The sequence below is a fragment of the Hypomesus transpacificus genome, chromosome 16, assembly GCF_021917145.1.
Source record: "Hypomesus transpacificus isolate Combined female chromosome 16, fHypTra1, whole genome shotgun sequence".
Classification (NCBI taxonomy): Eukaryota; Metazoa; Chordata; class Actinopteri; order Osmeriformes; family Osmeridae; genus Hypomesus; species Hypomesus transpacificus.
In genome coordinates, this window is record NC_061075.1 from 7164973 (window position 1) to 7183700 (window position 18728).

General features: G+C 46.1%; 2 protein-coding genes across 2 annotated transcripts; both read left to right on the forward strand.

The window, feature by feature from the left end:
- The first annotated feature begins 1702 nt into the window (after positions 1 to 1702).
- On the forward strand, positions 1703 to 6180 carry rp2 (RP2 activator of ARL3 GTPase). The gene is made up of 5 exons (XM_047036879.1): positions 1703 to 1993; positions 2836 to 3504; positions 4318 to 4432; positions 4587 to 4672; positions 4810 to 6180. The coding sequence occupies exons 1-5, from the start codon at positions 1826 to 1828 to the stop codon at positions 4891 to 4893; spliced, it is 1122 nt and encodes a 373-aa protein (XP_046892835.1). The 5' UTR covers positions 1703 to 1825; the 3' UTR covers positions 4894 to 6180.
- A 220-nt stretch (positions 6181 to 6400) lies between these two features.
- Positions 6401 to 17618, forward strand: jade3 (jade family PHD finger 3). Its single transcript, XM_047037020.1, has 12 exons — positions 6401 to 6585; positions 11120 to 11232; positions 11554 to 11613; positions 11841 to 11923; positions 12035 to 12192; positions 12317 to 12507; positions 12811 to 13022; positions 13582 to 13749; positions 13918 to 14034; positions 14281 to 14739; positions 14997 to 15114; positions 15335 to 17618. Exons 3-12 carry the CDS (start codon positions 11565 to 11567, stop codon positions 16174 to 16176), a joined length of 2397 nt encoding a protein of 798 aa, XP_046892976.1. The 5' UTR covers positions 6401 to 6585; positions 11120 to 11232; positions 11554 to 11564; the 3' UTR covers positions 16177 to 17618.
- The last annotated feature ends 1110 nt before the right edge of the window (positions 17619 to 18728 follow it).

The window sequence follows — 18728 nt, forward strand, 5'->3', positions numbered from 1 at the left end:
GAATTTAAAAAGCGACATTTCAAAAGTGCAATAGGCTACCATTACTTGTCAGTCAGCATTCAGTCACTTGTTCTGAAATGTCACGTCAGGTCACCAAACAGGAATTTGTTCTTTATTCTCTCAAATGTTGGTATTCTCCCCCTTTTAACGAGGCTAGCTATAGACATACCAAGACAAACAAACACACCGCCTATAGCTGTAATTAAGGACAACCTTAAGTATTTGGTTGGTTCATATATCAAACACAGATAGTCTACTCTAGCAGCTAAACTCGAGCTGGACCTGGGGGTCAGTAGGCTACAAGGCATTTGAAAGTGAGTCTGACATTTTCATTTTCCACTCCATTTTCAAACAATAAGCCTAAAGTATTATCAAGATGATGAGGGTCAGATCTAATAATCAATTAGGCTATATTAGCCTACTTGTTATTTTCTGTATGCTATTGCATTTACTTTCGTTTTGTATGCTATCGTTTGCAAACAAATCCATCAATCATAAACCATATGACCTTGAATAAGTAATAGTTGCGAATTTGTGAATATGTGCTTACAGAAAAGCCGCCAAGTGAGCGGTTGGCAGGTGATGGGTGTTAGGAGCGCCATCCAGTGTTCAACCTACAAAGTTGGCTGATGATGCTTGATATTAACCTAACTTCATGCAGGTTGTTGTGCAATAGGCTATGTGTGTTAATTCCGCCTGTAGTTCGACGTGAGTGATCAATTCAATTTTCAATTCAATATTGATTTGCCATTGTCATAGAAAAACAACGAAATTCTGTTTAGAGCATTCAAACACTGCATAGTTTTGATGGTACAATATATTGCACCTTTGTATTGCACTTTCTATGTGGGATATATCCCCCCAATAAACTTCTCATAAATAATAATAATAGTGTAAACTTAAGCACAATCAAGACACGTGTTCTAAACAGAATAAATCTTCAGTCATTAGCAGTATCGTGAAGGGCTTTAACAGCATAGACGACCTAACAAGAACATTAACAAGGGCGGTACAGTCAAGAGTCAATCGCTTATCAAAATGGAAACTTGGTATGTTAAGACATAGCCAACAAATTGGTCCTATTTAGTCAATATTGCGGAGGGCCTATGAAGAAATGGATTGAAATGTCCAATGTTTGAATGAAGACCCATATGCCTATTGATTAAATTGAAACAGAAACTGGATCTATCTGACCTGTCATATTTCCTTATTAGGGGATTGATAGCCTAAAATAGGTGTTGGGCTGACAGTTGCATAAGTAGTTTAGCTAAGAATTACGTTTGACATAGGCCTACATGTATTTTGTTATGGAGTTAGAAACTAAAATAAACAATGAAAATAATGTTGCTATAGGACTAGGCCGACATTGGCTAAAACGATTCAGAGCACAATGCTGTAGTTGGCCTAATGATGTTAGGAGATGCCAGGAACAATGTTAAAGATGCACATTCAATTCTCAAAAACTGGGTTGATCATGTTTTTACTTTTTAACACTACTTAATTGTATTCATAGTTTCGGCAGACAGTAGTGCCCCACCTTCGCAGGCCACCTCCTATATAGGCTCGTCTGATTTGTCCGTGTCGCTGTTTCAACCTCGTCCATGATTCGCTGTTACTAAGTAACGAATTGCAATGTATTGATTGGTTGTGAGACAGGGCAAGGAAACGGGAAGCTTTGAGCAACTGCGTGATTATCTTGTAACGGAGATTGTGGTCACACGTAGTCAACCAGATACCTGCACGTTTTGTTAAAATTACACAGTATAAACTGAGGGTTAACGATAAAATACGTTTCTGTTTAACTGGTCACAACTTGCAGGGCAAAATGGGCTGTTTCTTTTCAAAAAAATCCCGAAGGAAATCACCTGATAAAGAGGAGCTTACTCCACCGACGACGACGGTGGAGACTAGCAACAACATTCTTACCAATGTCAGCAGCAGTAATAACACAGAGGAAGCGCCCAAGCAATACAGTTGGGACAAACGTGAAAAGGTATGGAGAAAGAGTGCAAGGATTGCACTCTCGAACTGATTCGCTCAAAAGCTAATTGCTACGACCTTATACGCTGATTAGTGAAGTCCTGTGTAATTTCAGGTCACATTATAGTACTGTAGTGTTGCTTTTACTGTACCCTGACTTATTAGCCGAGCTAATGCCTTAGCTAGCTACTGGTACCAAATTACTTGAAAAGTTAAGTCACCAATGCTTACAGTTGACAAGTCAGTGACAGGGTATAGATGAACTGTTTTGCATGCCCGATTGCTAAATTGTGCTGCCTGTACTGTAATCGAGTAACGTGCAAGTTAACGTGAACACTGGATAAATTGTTTTGATGGGCATCGAAAATATTCGTATTTGTCAATGCCTGGCTGGGCGGTAACCACCCTAATACTGTCCGTTAATGTGGTTATAATGTTGTAACAAGCCAGTGTACTATTTTACTTGGTTTGCTAGCTCTATGGGTGGATGTAGAGCTCATTATCGGCTTAAAGTCAGAACACGACACGTAACAAGTTTGCTTGTCAGTTGGCCAAATGCTATAAGGGATTGTTACAACAAGAACTATTTCAATGTTCATTATCAAGCACATAGCAAACTACAGGTTTGCTAACTTGTGATTACTATACTTGAAAGCGCAGCATGGGAGAGAGCATTTAAAAATCTGGTTCAAATAATTGAGAATCCGCAAGACAGGGATTCCTGACAATGTTAATGACGCTGTTAACATGGAAGAAAGAACAAGCACAAAACGATGACGTCTAATAAGTCTAGCATAAACATCATACATAATGACAGTGTCTTATTTAAAGGGTCTGTTCTCTGTCTTGCTGCAGGTTGATCCAAAGGACTACATGCTGACAGGCATCAAGGATGCCACTGTAGGCCGTTTGCCCGGTACACTAAAAGGACAGCAGTTTGTCATCCAAGACTGTGAGAACTGCAACATCTATGTGTTCGACAACTCCGCTACAATCACCATTGACGACTGTATCAACTGCCGTATTGTTCTGGGGCCAGTGAAGGGTAGTGTGTTTTTCAGAGACTGCAAAGACATTAAGTGTGTGGTGGCATGCCAGCAGTTTCGTACACGCGACTGCAAGAAAATGGAGGTGTTTCTCTGCTGTGCCACACAGCCCATCATCGAGTCGTCCACGGGCATGAAGTTCGGCTGCTACCAATACTACTACCCAGAGCTGGCCTTCCACTTCAAGGACGCAGGGCTTAGTATATTCAACAACAACTGGAGCAACATCCACGACTTCACCCCTGTGTCTGGAGAAACCAACTGGAGCTTACTGTCGGAGGGTGTGGTCGTTCTGGACCACGTGCCAGCACCAGACGCAGAGTCAGAGTTCAAATCCGTTCGGATCTCTACTGATGCCACACGTAGCATCGTGCCCATGACCAAGGGAGGGAGGCGCAAAGAGAGTGACGAGTCTTGCCTATTTGTCTTCTTTGCAGGGGACTATACAACTGCGAATGCCAGGAAACTCATTGATGAGGTAAAGAGAACAAACTTGCGTTAAGTTTCTTAATGATTGCACAAATTTGGCATGACACCCCGCCCCAGGATTGTTATTTTTATCTTGTTTGTTGAGAAAGATTTTCCATTATGCCTTTGAGTCTGAAGTCCTATGACACAGAATCCCACTTGAGGAAATGCTGACTTCCCTGTGTCACTGCAGAATGCAGAACCATGTAATAAAGAACCACTTCAACACCTTAATATTGCTACGGATATGTCAGTGGCATATATTTTTGAGTGGGTACCAGTGCCCCCTTTTGTTTTCTGTCATGAAAGCAAAGGATAAAACTGAGGGTCTAAGCATAAATCTTCAAAAAAACAGACAAATATAAAATAACTGATGCTTTTATCAAGACACATTCTGGTGGTTTATGTTGCCAGTTGACCTGTGTTAACGTGTTGACGAGACTGGCTGACCTTGTTCAAGCTGTAAACCTCCAGGCATTTCGGGCCTCAGAGTTCAGCAGACAAGACAGATCTGTATGTGTCAAACACCTGTTGCAGGTCTAAAATGACAGTGGCCTGGATAGGCATGCAAGAGTTAACCGTTCAGGGTTGGTTGTGATAGAGTGGATACACAAAGGAGGGGGGGGGGGTGAGTCTCTCTCCAGTGAGTTTTGGCTCAGTAGAACATTCTATTGATGCGTGTGTTAAATATCAAAGTATGCATTGCTTTGAATCATACTCATCAGAATGGAATTTGTGTCTTACTGTTGTTGCTAATGTGCTGTCTTGCGCTTCTCTACTCTCCGTCATGCTCAATTACATTTGAAATGTTCTTTTAATACAGGCCAGTCAAAAAGGCTTTGTGTTAGTCCAGACGAAAGAAGTGTCCATGCGGCCCGAGGACGTGAGCAGAGTGTTCCAGAGCAATGCTGAGGATCTTATTGAATGGATCACAAAGGGTAAGTTCCTTTTTTTGTTGTTGACCTAACAAATTCTCTTTGTCTTATAGTAATCATGACGTGTGGAAAGGCTGGAGGAAAGAACATATATAGGCTGCCAGTATACATTTGCACCGTGTTTAAAGTTTGTGGTTCTTTTTTTCTTCTTCCGTAGGTCCAGTTGTAGCACTGGAGATGAATGGGGATGGGGTTGTAGAAGCCTGCAAGAACATAGCCAGCGAAGTGTTCAGTGGGACAAAGGTAAGTCTTCTTTAGTTATTTTAGTGACTCAGCATCATTCCGCTTTGGTATTATATCTCTCGGGCGGAAATGAGAAGAATCTAGAGGCCTGCTAACGTTTCCTGTGTTGTGGATTTTTTGTATTTTTATGTTTACAGGTTTTTGTGTCAGAGAACAAAAGCACCTCTTGTCGAGATGTGGACAATTTCTTCAACTTTGCTGACATGCAGATGGGACTGTGATCATATTTTGCATTTTTATTTGTTATAAATGCTTTTATTTTGTTTTTAGTAGTGTAGGGTGTTAAATATTGTCCAAACAACCACAACTAATTCCCCTATGATTTAAAGGAATATGGGAAACTGAACAGTGTATTAACAAGCCATCAAGTTGAGACTCCATCCAGCAACTCCAGACTTTAGCATATGAGAGGTGGGAGCAGGATGACACCCGTCCCTACACTATTGGTTTGTTCCTCAGAATCAGAATAGTCTACAAAACAAAACAAAATTAGCTACATATCATGGCACTTTTCTTGAAAGAAAAAAAAAAATGCTGTATGCCACTGTAAAAAAAATAGTACTATGAATATTTATTGAATGTATTTTAAATTCTTGTTGTTGCTATAATGTGAATGTATCTGTAAAGGGGAAATTTAAGTGACTTTTACTTTATGACCTCTTTTCATAGTGGATGCTTGATAGCCTTGATAACTATCATGCCGTTTCTTTTCTTCAAGTATTCAACCGTATGTTTTTCAGCAGTGAGTATACTAGATATTGGTGGTTTCGTGATCTGTGTAGAAATGCTATTAAGGTGATTGGTCAAAAGAATCTGATTTATAAATAGTTCACCTGCCTTCTCTGATTTTGGTTCACATTGATGACAAGGTGTAATTTATTTGGTAAACAGCTGTGTAATTTTATTAGAGATGTCTTTTATTTTGTAACGTAGTTTGTTTTATACTCAACTTGTAAATGTATTTTTTTATTGGAAGCAAGGCTTATTTAAACCATTTCATCATATAAAATCAAGTGAAAGTAAATTCTCTCTTATTCCTTAAGGTATTGTTTTGCCCAAATGGATGTGTTAAAAAATAAATATATAATTATAATGTATTCATTAAGCAGACGCTTTAGTCCTAAACAACAAACTGTACCAAGTGGCTTGAAGCTGTGAGCTCTTGATCTCTAGGCAGATGCTCTAACCACTGAGCTAAACCTATCCCTAATCCTGATGTCAATGCAACCCATATGGGAAATTCTAAGATGATTTTATGTGGCAAGTAGCCTAAACACAACATTGATTTAGACTTTAGATTCCTCTCATAAAGTATGGATGATGGTTAATGTTCAACCTGTTCTATGTACATCATGGGGTGCTTTTTATTGGAATATTTGTGACATTACAATCTATGCTTTGTTACAAAAGAAAGAAATCACTTGTATTTGGAAAATGAATGATAGTAATTGTACTTCTTTATTTGAAAATAAATAAAAATGTGTACATGACGGTAGAAATAAATGTAACATTAAATTCATCAATATATATAGTCATGTTCTTGGGAAGGACTAATTCAATTTAATATTGGAGGGATAGTTTATTCATGAACTATAACAATTAGTATTCCTGTCGAGTCTTGAAGACGTCGTAAACGATATCAAGTACAGGCGAACGCCGGCGTACAAATTGAGTTAACTAAAGATCAACTTGCGTTGGCGGCGTTTAGGACCCAGCAGAACGAGCGGTACAATAGGACTGTTGTGCCGTGGTGAAGGGGGAGAGATTGCAGCTCTGAGAAATTCACTGTGGAATATAACAAAATTATTCTGAACATTTGTGTCTTTAATGTTCCCTGGTACATGTACATGGCAGGAATTTAATAAAAGCAGTCTACATCTGGAATAAACTGCAAAGGTTCACGTGAATCGAAGGTAAGCTCGCTCAACAATAATGCTCGTGTGCTGAAGCTAGCTAGCTAGCTAGTATGGGCACTGTGTGCCAAAGCTTGCCCTGGGTGGCTTATCCGGGCTGTGGGGCCTTCCTCTCTACGTTCAAGAAAGATCTATGAACATCTTTTTCAGATTTGATTAAATGACCTATCTGGCGTGTCGTAACATCGACACATATGCACTCAACATTTGTATTCGATTCCATAATGAAATATTTGCGCCAACATCAGCATCAGGAAGTCTTATCTTTGTAGGATATGCAATGGCGCCCTTGTTTGATTTCTGCTACTGGTGTGCAGATGTAGTCTGTCTTGTAGCAAGGCTTGAGTTTGGCGCCAAGGCCGACACTACAGTTATTTGCTGTCCATCACACTCAAAATGACACCCTAATGTTACACTGTAGCTAGGAAGCTACGATCTGTTTAAGCCAAGTAGAGCAAGGTAGCCTACCGCCATGTGTATTAATGCCTGCAATAATGGAACATTTCAGGACAGGCTAGTAGTTGTGGCATGGGGGTATGCCCGATAGCTAACATACTTAAGGTAAGTGTAAGGAGACATCACATTTTACTTTAAGTTGATCTTGATAATGCCAAACGATTCCATAAACTTAGCAAGATTATTAACTAGATACACGTCCCTCAAAAATACTTCTGTATTCCAACAATCTTAGTACATTAAATAGCCAGCCCTAAATTCTATGTAATTAACCAAGAACACAAACACAAATATGACAGCATGTTTCTTGTGTGAATGGAAGGATATCAGCCAGTTAAAAGCCAAAACCATTTAATAATTTTTTCTAAAACTAGTTAGCCAGCCACTTAGCAAAGTTCCTTTCCAGAACGGAAGTCTTTTCTGAGGAATTCTGGAATGCCTTCCCGGGGAACGTTCGCTACCCCTCCCACGTGTGGGCTCTTGCTGTATGGACAAAGCACGATAAAGCGCCAATGTTCAAGCTGAACTTACCATATTTAGAGACACATCATTGACCACTTTGCAACTAAAGGAGAGCTTCATCCATGACAGTACTGTCACACACACAAAAATTAAAAGAACGGAGTAGCTCATTCAGTTAACGGTTTTTCGTCGTCATGCCGACGGGACCTCCGCTTAGTTTAAAGGATGAACTGGATCATGAAACTGCTAAATCTAACATGACAAACAATTCAACTCTGATTTACAGTGCATTACTGCCATACGACGATGAAGTGTGTCTTCAGTTTATCAGTGAATGTGTCATTACCAATATTACATTGCGTTTCAAATAACACATTTACAACACTCTACTATTCTACTGCACTGCTAATTAAGCTGTGTTGCACCTGAGAGACCCAGACTAGAGACCAGGAAGTAACAATTGGCAGTATTGTCAGGTGTACTATTGTGTCCATTATGTCAATAGGAGGTGACGCTAACAAGAGTATATTAATAACAAGGTGCCGCTCATTAGTGGAGGCTGTAACTGACTCAACAAACAGAAGACAGTAGAGTGTAAGGGAGTAGGTAGCTACATGCCACAAGCAGGTGCTTGGCTCTGTGTTGGAGTGGGACTATAAACAGGCCTGTTCCTGTCACTGTCCTGTTTTTGTCACCCCTTGAGAAAATGTTAAGGGTCTTCTTGGCTCGGAACTTTGAAAAAACAAACAAACAAAAACTGCATTCGAAAATGGCCTAGTATCCAATTAGGTTATTTTAAAGGTGATGGAATAGTGTTGTGTGTTACATTTGGTATGTAGTGATTCTTGCAGTGCAGCCAAATCTAATGTGAGTCTCTCCCATTTTAAGAATAGAGGAGGCCACCCAAACTGTCTGAGTTCCCAGTGGTGTCGTTGATGTAGATGTTTCTAGATTCCCAGTTAGCCAGGGCAATAGTGACTGTAAATATAAAACTTCTTCTGTGAAATGACTTCTAAACTGCCTCTACTTGTTTATTAGGCATGTTGGGGAGGAGATGTTTCATAGAGAGCAGTCCATGTGACAGTAGAAAGTTCAGATGGAAATGAGGATATTCAGTTGTAATAACGTAATGGTCTGAGGTCTGTCTTGTCTTCTTGGTATAGTGGGACCTCAACATTCTAAAAAAAGAAATGTGTCCGTTGAGTGTCCTGTAGGGGGCGCTGTGCGCATCCTCCCAGTACAGACCTGTAATCTGCACACTGCGGGGAGAGGGACTTCCTGTCTGTGGTGTTTTTAGGGCCCTGTGTGAGTGTGTTATCTGACCAGAGCGATGGGCGTGTGTTAATGTCGGGCTGTATGTACAGTGCCCTCCAAAAGTATTGGAACAGTGAGGCCAATTCTTTTATTTTTGCTGTAAACTGAAAACATTTGGGCTTGACATCAAACGATGAATGTGAAACCAGAGATCAACGTTTCAGCTTTTATTTCCAGGTATTTACATCAGGATCTGATGCACAAATTAGAAAATATCACCTTTTTGTTCGAACCCACCCATTTGTCACGTGAGCAAAAGTATTGGAACATGTGACTGACAGGTGTGTTTTGTTGCCCAGGTGTGTCCTATTACATACATTATTCAATCAATAAATACCACTGAATGTCTACACTCAGGTTCAGATTGGGTAAGATAGGTTTTGTCTATGCAGACTGTATTCAGAGGTGAAAACAACATGAAAACCAGAGCGCTGTCTTTGGGTGAAAAACAAGCAATTGTGAGTCTTAGAGAAGATGGAAAATCAATCAGAGCCATTGCAGAAACATTGGCCATAGCCAGTACAAACATTTGGAATGTCCTGAAGAAGAAGAAAACTACTGGTGTACTAAGTAACAGACGTCGAACAGGTAGACCAAGGAAAACATCAGCAGTTGATGACAGAAACATTGTGAGAGCTGTAAAGAAAGACCCTAAAACAACTGTTAGTGAGATCAGCAACAACCTCCAGATGGCAGGAGTGAAGGTATCACTATCTACTGTTCGCAGAAGACTTCATGAACAAAAGTACAAGGGCTACACCAGAAGATGCAAACCACTCATTAGCAAGAAGAATAGGAAGGCCAGGCTGGAATTTGCCAAAAAGTACAGAGATGAACCTCAAAAATTCTGGGACAAAGTTTTATGGACTGATGAGACAAAGATTAACTTTTACCAAAGTGATGGAAAGGCTAAAGTTTGGAGAAAGAAAGGAACTGCTCATGATCCCAAACACACAAGCTCATCTGTGAAACACGGTGGAGGTAATGTCATGGCTTGGGCTTGCATGGCTTCTTCTGGGACGGGCTCAATAATCTTCATTGAGGATGTAACACATGATGGCAGCAGCAAAATGAACTCGGAAGTCTACAGAAACATTTTGTCTGCCAATTTAAGGAAAGATGCAACCAAACTGATTGGCAGAGCCTTCATCATGCAGCAAGATAACGACCCAAAACACACTGCCAAAACAACAAAGGAGTTCATCAGGGGCAAGAAATGGAAGGTATTAGACTGGCCAAGTCAATCTCCAGACTTAAACCCTATAGAGCATGCATTTTACCTGCTTAAGAGGAGACTGAAGGGAGGAACCCCACAAAACAAACAACAACTGAAAGAGGCTGCAGTGAAAGCCTGGGAAAGCATCAAAAAGGAAGAATGCAAAAGTTTGGTGACGTCAATGGGTCACAGACTTGCTGCAGTTATTGAAAGCAAAGGATTTGCAACTAAATATTAAGTCTTATTCACTTAAATATGTTTTAAGTATATCTGTTCCAATACTTTTGATCACATGACAAATGGGTGGATTCAAACAAAATGTGATATTTTCTTAGTTGTGCATCAGATCCTGATGTAAATACCTGGAAATAAAAGCTGAAACGTTGATCTCTGGTCTCACGTTCATTATTTGATGTCAAGCCCAAATGTTTTCAGTCTACAGCAAAAATAAAGGAATTCGCCTCACTGTTCCAATACTTTTGGAGGGCACTGTATGTAGGGCAACGTTGACCATACACCAGGGTAGCTTTGCATGAGGCATTTGTCTTCCTGCTTTTCTCAAACTCACGTTTATCTTGTCTTTTAGCCTGGGTCCGACTGGTAGGAGGTTTTTGGTTTGGGCCGTGTGTGCGGTTACAAAGTGACTTCCGTTCCCTCTCCCCCTCACGGGAATGTGAGGCACGCCCTGTCTGTTGAAACAGAGATCTCTTGCGCCGCTGAGGCCTCTGGGAGTTTGAGTCCCTCTTTGTAGGCAAGTGAACAGGGGCCTTTGTCTGATTCTAATAGGAAAAACATCTACCGCCACAATCTCTCTGCCATGCTCTTCACGTGTGTGTGTGTGTGTCATTACTGTCACGCCTAACATGTAGGCCAAGCACTGTGCATGTGTGCTGTTTGACTGTTGCTGTGGTTTTCGACCCCTGAGGCCCCCACCCCCCTTTCTCCCCTGCTGGAACTAGTCTCATATTTATCCAGAGGAAACCTTGCCAGCCAAAGAACCATCGTCAATCTACGTGACACATTGTCAGTCGCCGTGTGTCAGCTGCCATAATCCCACTCCTAGCTCCCGTATGCTTGTTTTGACAGCGTAATCTGCATTACGGCCGTCCCTCCCCGTCCCGTGCCGGCAGGGATGAGAGGTGGCAGACAAGGGGGTAACCAGTGGAATCCCTAGCATGCTCTTCGACTTGAAATCTATGGTGAGTGACAGCCTACCGTTCAGAGACGCGCCGTCGACCAACGACCTGTTATGCGTTTTGTGGTTCATGAATTCACGGACCCTTTTTAATCCAGGCTGGTTAAAAGGCTAGGCTGTGATCAATCCTGAGTCTTATACTCTTATACCTCTCGGGTATTGATTAAACGTCTGGGCGGCTAGGTGGATGTTTAAAAAGAGTCCATGTGATGCCACTACTTAATGCCAACCATCCCAGACTGGCTGTGGGCCTGGCTGGAAGTGGGAGACACTCTTGTTTGTCTGTTTATTGATCCTTGATCCTCTCTCCCCTCCCCCTCTACAGGGTAGGTCAGGATGAAACGTCTCCGGTCATCAAGCAGCAGTGACAGCTCTGACAATGAGAGTGAGTGGACCCTGGCGGTCAGCACGCGGACCCCTCCCACGCTCCACCACTGTCACACCAGCTCCCTGTGAACAGAGGAAGCAAAAACCTCTGGCTAGTAGATGGCTCGAATCATGAGCAATGTGGTGCCCTGTTCCTAACATCAATACCCCCCCAGACAGGAAGTGAGGGCGTCCTTCCAGATCTCACCTTCTGCAATCTTGTCCAATCTCACCCAAACCTTCCAGGTCCCTCAACCTCCTTCTGCTCCTCCAACAAGTATGGAAGCAAACCTGAAACCCCCGCCTCTATGCCCAAGAAACCGGCAGAGGTAAGCCCCCCCCCCCCTTACAAACCCATCGTCTCAGCCCCTCCACGCCTCCTCCCCAGGCCCCGCCCGGCCTCCAGAAAGCCCGCTGACCGTCCGTCTCCCCCTCCGCAGGTGTTCCGGAAAGACCTGATCAGTGCCATGAAGCTGCCGGACTCCCACCACGTGAGCCCGGAGGACTACTACCTGCTGGCCGACACCTGGAGACAGGAGTGGGAGAAAGGGGTCCAGGTGCCGGCCAGCCCTGACACCATCCCCCAGCCCTCCATCAGGTACAACACACCCCCAGGAGACCCCATACATGTGAAGGTTTATGGGTAGAGAAACCGTAAAGGTTATGGTGGTATTGCGTTGAAGGGATGTTAAAGTATACTGACCGTGTGTGTTTGTGTTCAGGATCATGGCAGAAAGGCCCAAGGAAGTGCTCTTCACCAGACAGAGGAAGTACATCCAGTGCTGGAGCCAGGACACGGCGGAGACGGGCTACGTCAACATCAAGGAGCTGGCCGAGGCCATGTGTCGCTACGACCTGGATGACATGGACCTGTACTGGCTGCAGGAGCTCAACCACGAGCTGCTTCAGATGGGTGAGGGTGAGGGAGGCGCCTGGAGGGGAGACGCTGGTCTGGCTTCTGCTGGAGCTGAGACATGAGAGGGCTGATGGGGAGGGTGCTTCGCTCTTGAGCTCTGCTGGTTCTCCCTGTGGGGATCTCACAGTGTGTCTGTCTCTGCTCTGTTGTTCCCTTTCCTCTCGCCCTCGCTCTCTCTCTCCCTCTCTGTTTCTCCCTCCCTCTGTTTCTCCCTCCCTCTGTTTCTCCCTCCCTCTATTTCTCCCTCCCTCCTTTCTCTCTCCCTCCCTCCTCTCTCTCTGTGTCCTCCCCCCCTCTCAGGGGAGGGGCCCGTCGACGAGCTGACGATGGAGCGCGTCATGGAGGCCCTGGAGAGGCAGTGCCACGACAACATGCGGCACGCCATAGAGACGGTGGAGGGCCTGGGCATCGAGTACGACGAGGACGTCATCTGCGACGTGTGCCGCTCCCCGGACAGCGAGGAGGGCAACGACATGGTGTTCTGCGACAAGTGTAACATCTGCGTCCACCAGGTGAGCTCCCCCCGGCCCCGCCCGTGCGGTCCTGACTGGCCCGCCCACATCGGGGCGTTCAGCGGGCCCCAGAGTCATGCCGGACTGCGCAGGTGCAGATGAAAAGTAGAACGCTGCTGCACTCGGGGGTCCGTTGGGAAACGAGGGAAACGATTTTAAGGAATTGAAAAAAGGGGGGTTAAAAGACGTTGTGTTTGTGGGCGGCTGTGCCCCCTCTCAGCAGCTCTCCAAAGTAGAGTGTCTGCAGTCGCAGCTGCCCCAGAGCAAGGCAGAAGGATTCTGTCCCACCGCCCAGAGGAAGCGCGCTGGGTTCGTTCACCTTCTCACACTCCCCCCAGAACGAGGAGTCGTCCCTCATCCAGGGACCCCATAGACGGGCGTGGGTCGCTGGGCACAGCGCTTGCTTGGAGTGCCGTGTTAATAGATGGGAGGGGGTGGGGATGGAGGAGATGTGTAGTTCACAATGATGCTTATCAGACCACAGCTTAGTCTAACCTTCCGCTATTTCTCTCCCTCCCATTCCCCCCCCCCCCCCTATCCGTCTGGCCCTCCATCCCAGGCCTGTTATGGCATAGTGAAGGTGCCTGATGGGAACTGGCTGTGCAGGACGTGTGTCCTGGGCATCGACCCCCAGTGCCTGCTGTGCCCCACGAAGGGCGGGGCCATGAAGGCCACGCGGGCCGGCACCAAGTGGGCGCACGTCAGCTGTGCCCTGTGGATCCCCGAGGTGAAGACCCCAGCCGAGCGTTCCACCCATTCACCTGGCCCCGTCGGGCACACCTGGACACGCGCTTCTGTGTTCCTCTGACGGATGATGTTGACCTCATCCATCTGACTGGCTCTTCCTCCTGTTCCCCTTCCCCCCTTCCCCCCCTCCCCCCCCCCCCTCCTGCAGGTGAGCATAGCCTGTCCGGAGCGGATGGAGCCCATCACCAAGGTGTCCCACATCCCTCCTAGTCGCTGGTCGCTCATCTGCAGCCTCTGTAAGCTGAAGACTGGAGCCTGCATCCAGGTGAGTGTGTGCGCGTGTGTGTGTGTGCGCTGCGTTTTTAGTTTAGAGTCATAATGAATGTAGTATGTGCTTCGACGCTGAACCATTTTTGCATATTCTATTACACAGACTGGGGGGGGGGGGTGGGGGGGGTTATGGAAAAAAGGAAAGCTCAAAACAAGCTGTGAAGTTGTCAGGCCACATGTATATTGTGTGTGTGTGTGTGTGTGTGTGTGTGTGAAAATCGTATATGTTGTTCCCTCCCAGTGCTCTGTGAAGAACTGCACCATCCCCTTCCACGTGACGTGTGCCTTCGAGCACAGCCTGGAGATGAAGACCATCCTGGACGAGGGCGACGAGGTCAAGTTCAAGTCCTACTGCCTGAAGCACAGCAAGCCCAAGACGGGGGAACCGGGCCTCAGTCCGGCCCGCCCCAAGCCCCCCACAGAGCCCGAGAAGGGGGGCCAGCGGGGCCAGAGGCTCCTGGAGCTGGAGGAGGAGTTCTACACCATGATCCAGCCCGAGGAGCTGGCTCGCACCCTGGGCCTGGCCCAGAGCCTGCTGGACTTCATCTACCAGTACTGGAAGCTGAAGAGGAAGAGCAACTCCAACAGGGCTCTGCTGCCCCCTAAAGAGCAGGAGGAGAACTTCCTGCTGCAGCCGCAGGAAGACAGCATCCACACGCGCATGCGCATGTTCATGCACCTGCGGCAGGACCTGGAGAGGGTGGGTGGTCCCCCGACGCACTTGTCTGTGCTGCCTGCTTTACGTTCACTACCAGCTGGGGGCGGCCATTTTGGGTGGGATCGAGGTGGTAGATATCTGCTGGGCAACTGGGAAGCCTTTTGAGAGAGGGTGTGCTTGTGAAAACAAGCATAACAATTTTGTTAACCCTAACCCTTTACCAGGTTGTATGGCCTGTTGTGCATTTTGTTGTGATAAGTATCTTTTGGTGACATTTGTGCTGTCCCTCCCCTCTCCAGGTCAGGAACTTGTGTTACATGGTGAGCCGGAGGGAGAAGCTGAAGCTGTCTCAGAGCAAATCCCAGGAGCAGATCTTCAACCTGCACGTCAAGCTGATCAACCAGGAGGTCTCCGCTGGTAGGACACCTGTAGCTGTGACTGTAGCTATGCTGGTCAGGCTTCTGATTGGACTGTAGCTATGCTGGTCAGGCTTCTGATTGGACTAGCTGGGCTGGTCAGGCTTCTGATTGGACTGTAGCTGTCTCTCTCAGCTGTGGCCAGAAGAGCTGCCTCTCTTCTGACCACAGCTGTCACTGTTCCATGTCTTTTTTTTAAACTCAGTTTCTCTGTTGTTTAGGTCTTCCTGTTTCCTTCCCGGTGGAGAGCCTGCTGTTCCGCCCTCCTCCCAGGATCACCCTGAAGCTTAAGATGCCCAAAGCGTCCCTGGGTAACGGCAAGACCAGTTCCAAGTCTGGCAACGGGCCGCTATGTCCGGACAACAGCGGGAACGTCCACGAGCGCGGCGGCGTGGGCGGCCTGGGCCTGGGGAAGCCCCAGCTTCAGGGCCACAGCAGGAGGGAGGAGCGCCCCAACGGCCTCCTCTCCTCCCCGGGTCCAAGGTCACAGAGCGGCCTGCCCGCCGGGGGCGCCGCCCTGCCCGTCAAGCCCACGGGCAAGCCCCTGGCGCTGCACGCCGCCCTCCACGGACACTCGTCCAACGGGAACGGGAAAACGCCGCGGCCTAACGGCGTCGCGGACAAGTTCGTAGGCCAGAAGGACGGCTCCTGTCAGACCCCCAGCAACCAGGACCCTTCTGGCGAGGTGTCCGTCAAAGGAGGCCAGGCGGCCAGCTTCCGGAAGTCCACCATGGAGCACTTCAGCAGGTCCTTCAAAGAAGCCACGGTCAGCCTGGTACGGACCACCGAGGACCTGTGGGACGCGGACAAGCTGTCCCGCAAAGGGTCCGCCAAAGAGAGGCCTTGGGTCAAACCGGTCCCCGAGCGCCCGCCAGGAGGCACCAAGCCTTACCAGGAGAGCGATGGATACTGCCCCGACCTGGAGCTCAGTGACTCAGAACCGGAGGCCAAGGGCCGGCGCCAGAGGCCAGGCAAAGTAGCCCTGGCTGGGGGTGACCACATCAGAGGGGTCAGCCGGGGGAAGCAGCAGTCTTTGGGATCCAGGAACTCCGTCCAGAGGTGACAGCCACACCTGCCCCACTGACCCGACCCTCTCACCTCTTCCCCTCTCCTGGCCGGGCAGCAGTCACAAGTGCCAGACACGCATCCCTCTCCCCACACGCCTCGCCGGAACCCTCCCTGGCCGACGTGGGGACCGTCTGGAACACGCTTTCAGGAGGCCGTCGCCTGGTCCCGACCTGGAGGGAGGCGTTGGATACGTGGACGGGAGAAAACTGGAGCTGAGGATGGGCCCAGAACCTGCACCTCGGGGGGCGGGGCGGGGACTCGTCTGGAGGACGTACGTCTCCACGTTCGTCACTCACGCCAGGCTGGACTGACGCATTCTTGTACTGTCTTCTGAGATTAAACTACTCGTCAGTCTCCTTTGACTACCATTGTTTTTTTCCGTATTCTGCACAGTTTATAATCCTGGAATGGAGCCAAACTTCAACGCAAAAAGTTGCCTCTGGGACTAGTGTTGTTACATGTAAATATAAATCGAGAAATAGCCTGTACTTGGGCTGTAAATAAATGGTATGTTGGCAGGCAAAAACACTAGTGGATTTCAATTGGCATCATGCAGAATTGAGGTAAGATCGAAAAGTGGATTATAAATGGGGGGTGAAGGCAACGTCTGGGTCGAGTGACTCGTATTACGACCCTTCCCAGTTTGCTATCCCCTCTTTCTTTCACTCTTGATTTCGCCATCACTCTCTTGCTATGTTTAGGACCTGCGTATCTACATAGTTTGTTTGAGAAGGTTGTCCAAAAAAAAGATCCTCATGAGAGAGATGCTGTGTTCAGTGGATTCTGTTTTATATGGAAGAATGTGTACTGCATAGGTACCGATACAAATTCCGTTTGCCAAGTAATAGAAAGCTCAGCTGAGTGACTGAGAAACTGAATATCAATGCCATTCCATGTCTTATTTTGCAGTGGGTCAATAGGGGTTTCCTATTCTGAAGAATGTGTAGCAGGCAGGATTGTACTGTACAAACATACTCAGTAACCATAGGTATGATTTACAATGCAAGTGTTGTTCGACTGCACCCTAGTGGATAACTGAACAACTTCAGAGGATGACATTCTCATGCAGTTTAGTGTAGAAGACATACCTGGCCTCTGTTTTTTTTTGTAGAGTATTAAAGAGGGTATTTATCGCACTTAAGTGTTCAACACATTCCCCTGAGTAGCATGAAGGAAGTTCTGCTCTGTTTTATATGCGTTTGTTTGCTGTATCTGTTCTTTGAATTTCCAACATGTCCTTGTCTATAAATTGTACTGTATCTGCCAGCAACCAATGAGAACACTGTAACCAAGAGGGTGGATTACAATCTACTAAAGACTACGTTATTTTAAGAAAATCCTCATTTTACACTAAATGGGATACAAGGACCTACGGATTTTCACTGTTGTGTTTTTCCTCAGAAAAATACCTTTTTCAATAAATTTCAATAATGTCTCGCTGTGCTTTGCTGACTTGTATTTGCCTGCAAGAAACAGAATCCAGGAGGATATAATAACTATGAAATACCTTAGTACTCGGTTAAAACTGACTGGTTAAGTGTAGAATTTACAGCAAAACACTTAAGTGAAAGATTATCATTCCAGTGTGGTTGCTAAACTAAACCAACCATCTTGAACAAGCTATTGCGGAATATTATGTCCGCGCTGTTGTAGCCTAATAGTCATGTGATTGCTCGTTCTCATTGACTCACTACATTTATCTGTCCTCTGCATGGTCAGCCGTGGCCAAAACGCTGGAGGCCTGGAACTTGGTTACTTTTATAACGTTGTTCTCAAGATTGCCAAATCTTATGGCGTTAAATGAAAGAACGTACATGTGTAGTGTTTGATTCACTAAAACAGGCTCTTCGGTCAGTATTGGGGCATTTAAGGGCTACAAAATACACTGGGTTTTTTTTGTACTGCAGTATAAGCAAGCAGTGTAGAATACATTTTCCCCACTCAGCAATGCACTTGGCAAGATAAAAAGAGTTATAGGTTCTGAGTTGAATGCAGAGTGTGATAGTGATCTCCCAGCGGTGCTGTAAAGGGAATGGTGTCTCTTATTCAGGGAGGCACCACCCCCACTATGAATATGAATCAATCTTCCAGAATCTGAGTGAGCGCTGATAAAAATGAAAGCTGCGTAGAGATCATGCTGCTTTGCTAGCATGTTCTATGACAGTGGTTGCTAGTCCTTTGAAGATGTATCGACCTGCTGCCCAGGAGAGTGTTACATCTCACTCTGAAAGGCTCATTGGCACCGTCAACACTTCTTACCTGTGGTGAAAATAGCCATCTCAAGACAAAAATACCTGCACGGCAAACACTTTGAGTCCAGCGGTGCTTAGCTGTTTATTGGCTCCCTTTACTCATTCATTTGTCATGCTGTTTACACTACGTGCCGGGTAACATTACAGGACAATAAGCCAATATGATGCTCCTGTTGCAGTGATGTTGTAGCGTTGTCATTATCTGGGGGCATTTTTGATATAAGCTACATCATGCCCCTGAAGGTAAAACACTCACAGTTGCCATCTGGTGGCATAAATTAAGCTCTAAATTTTG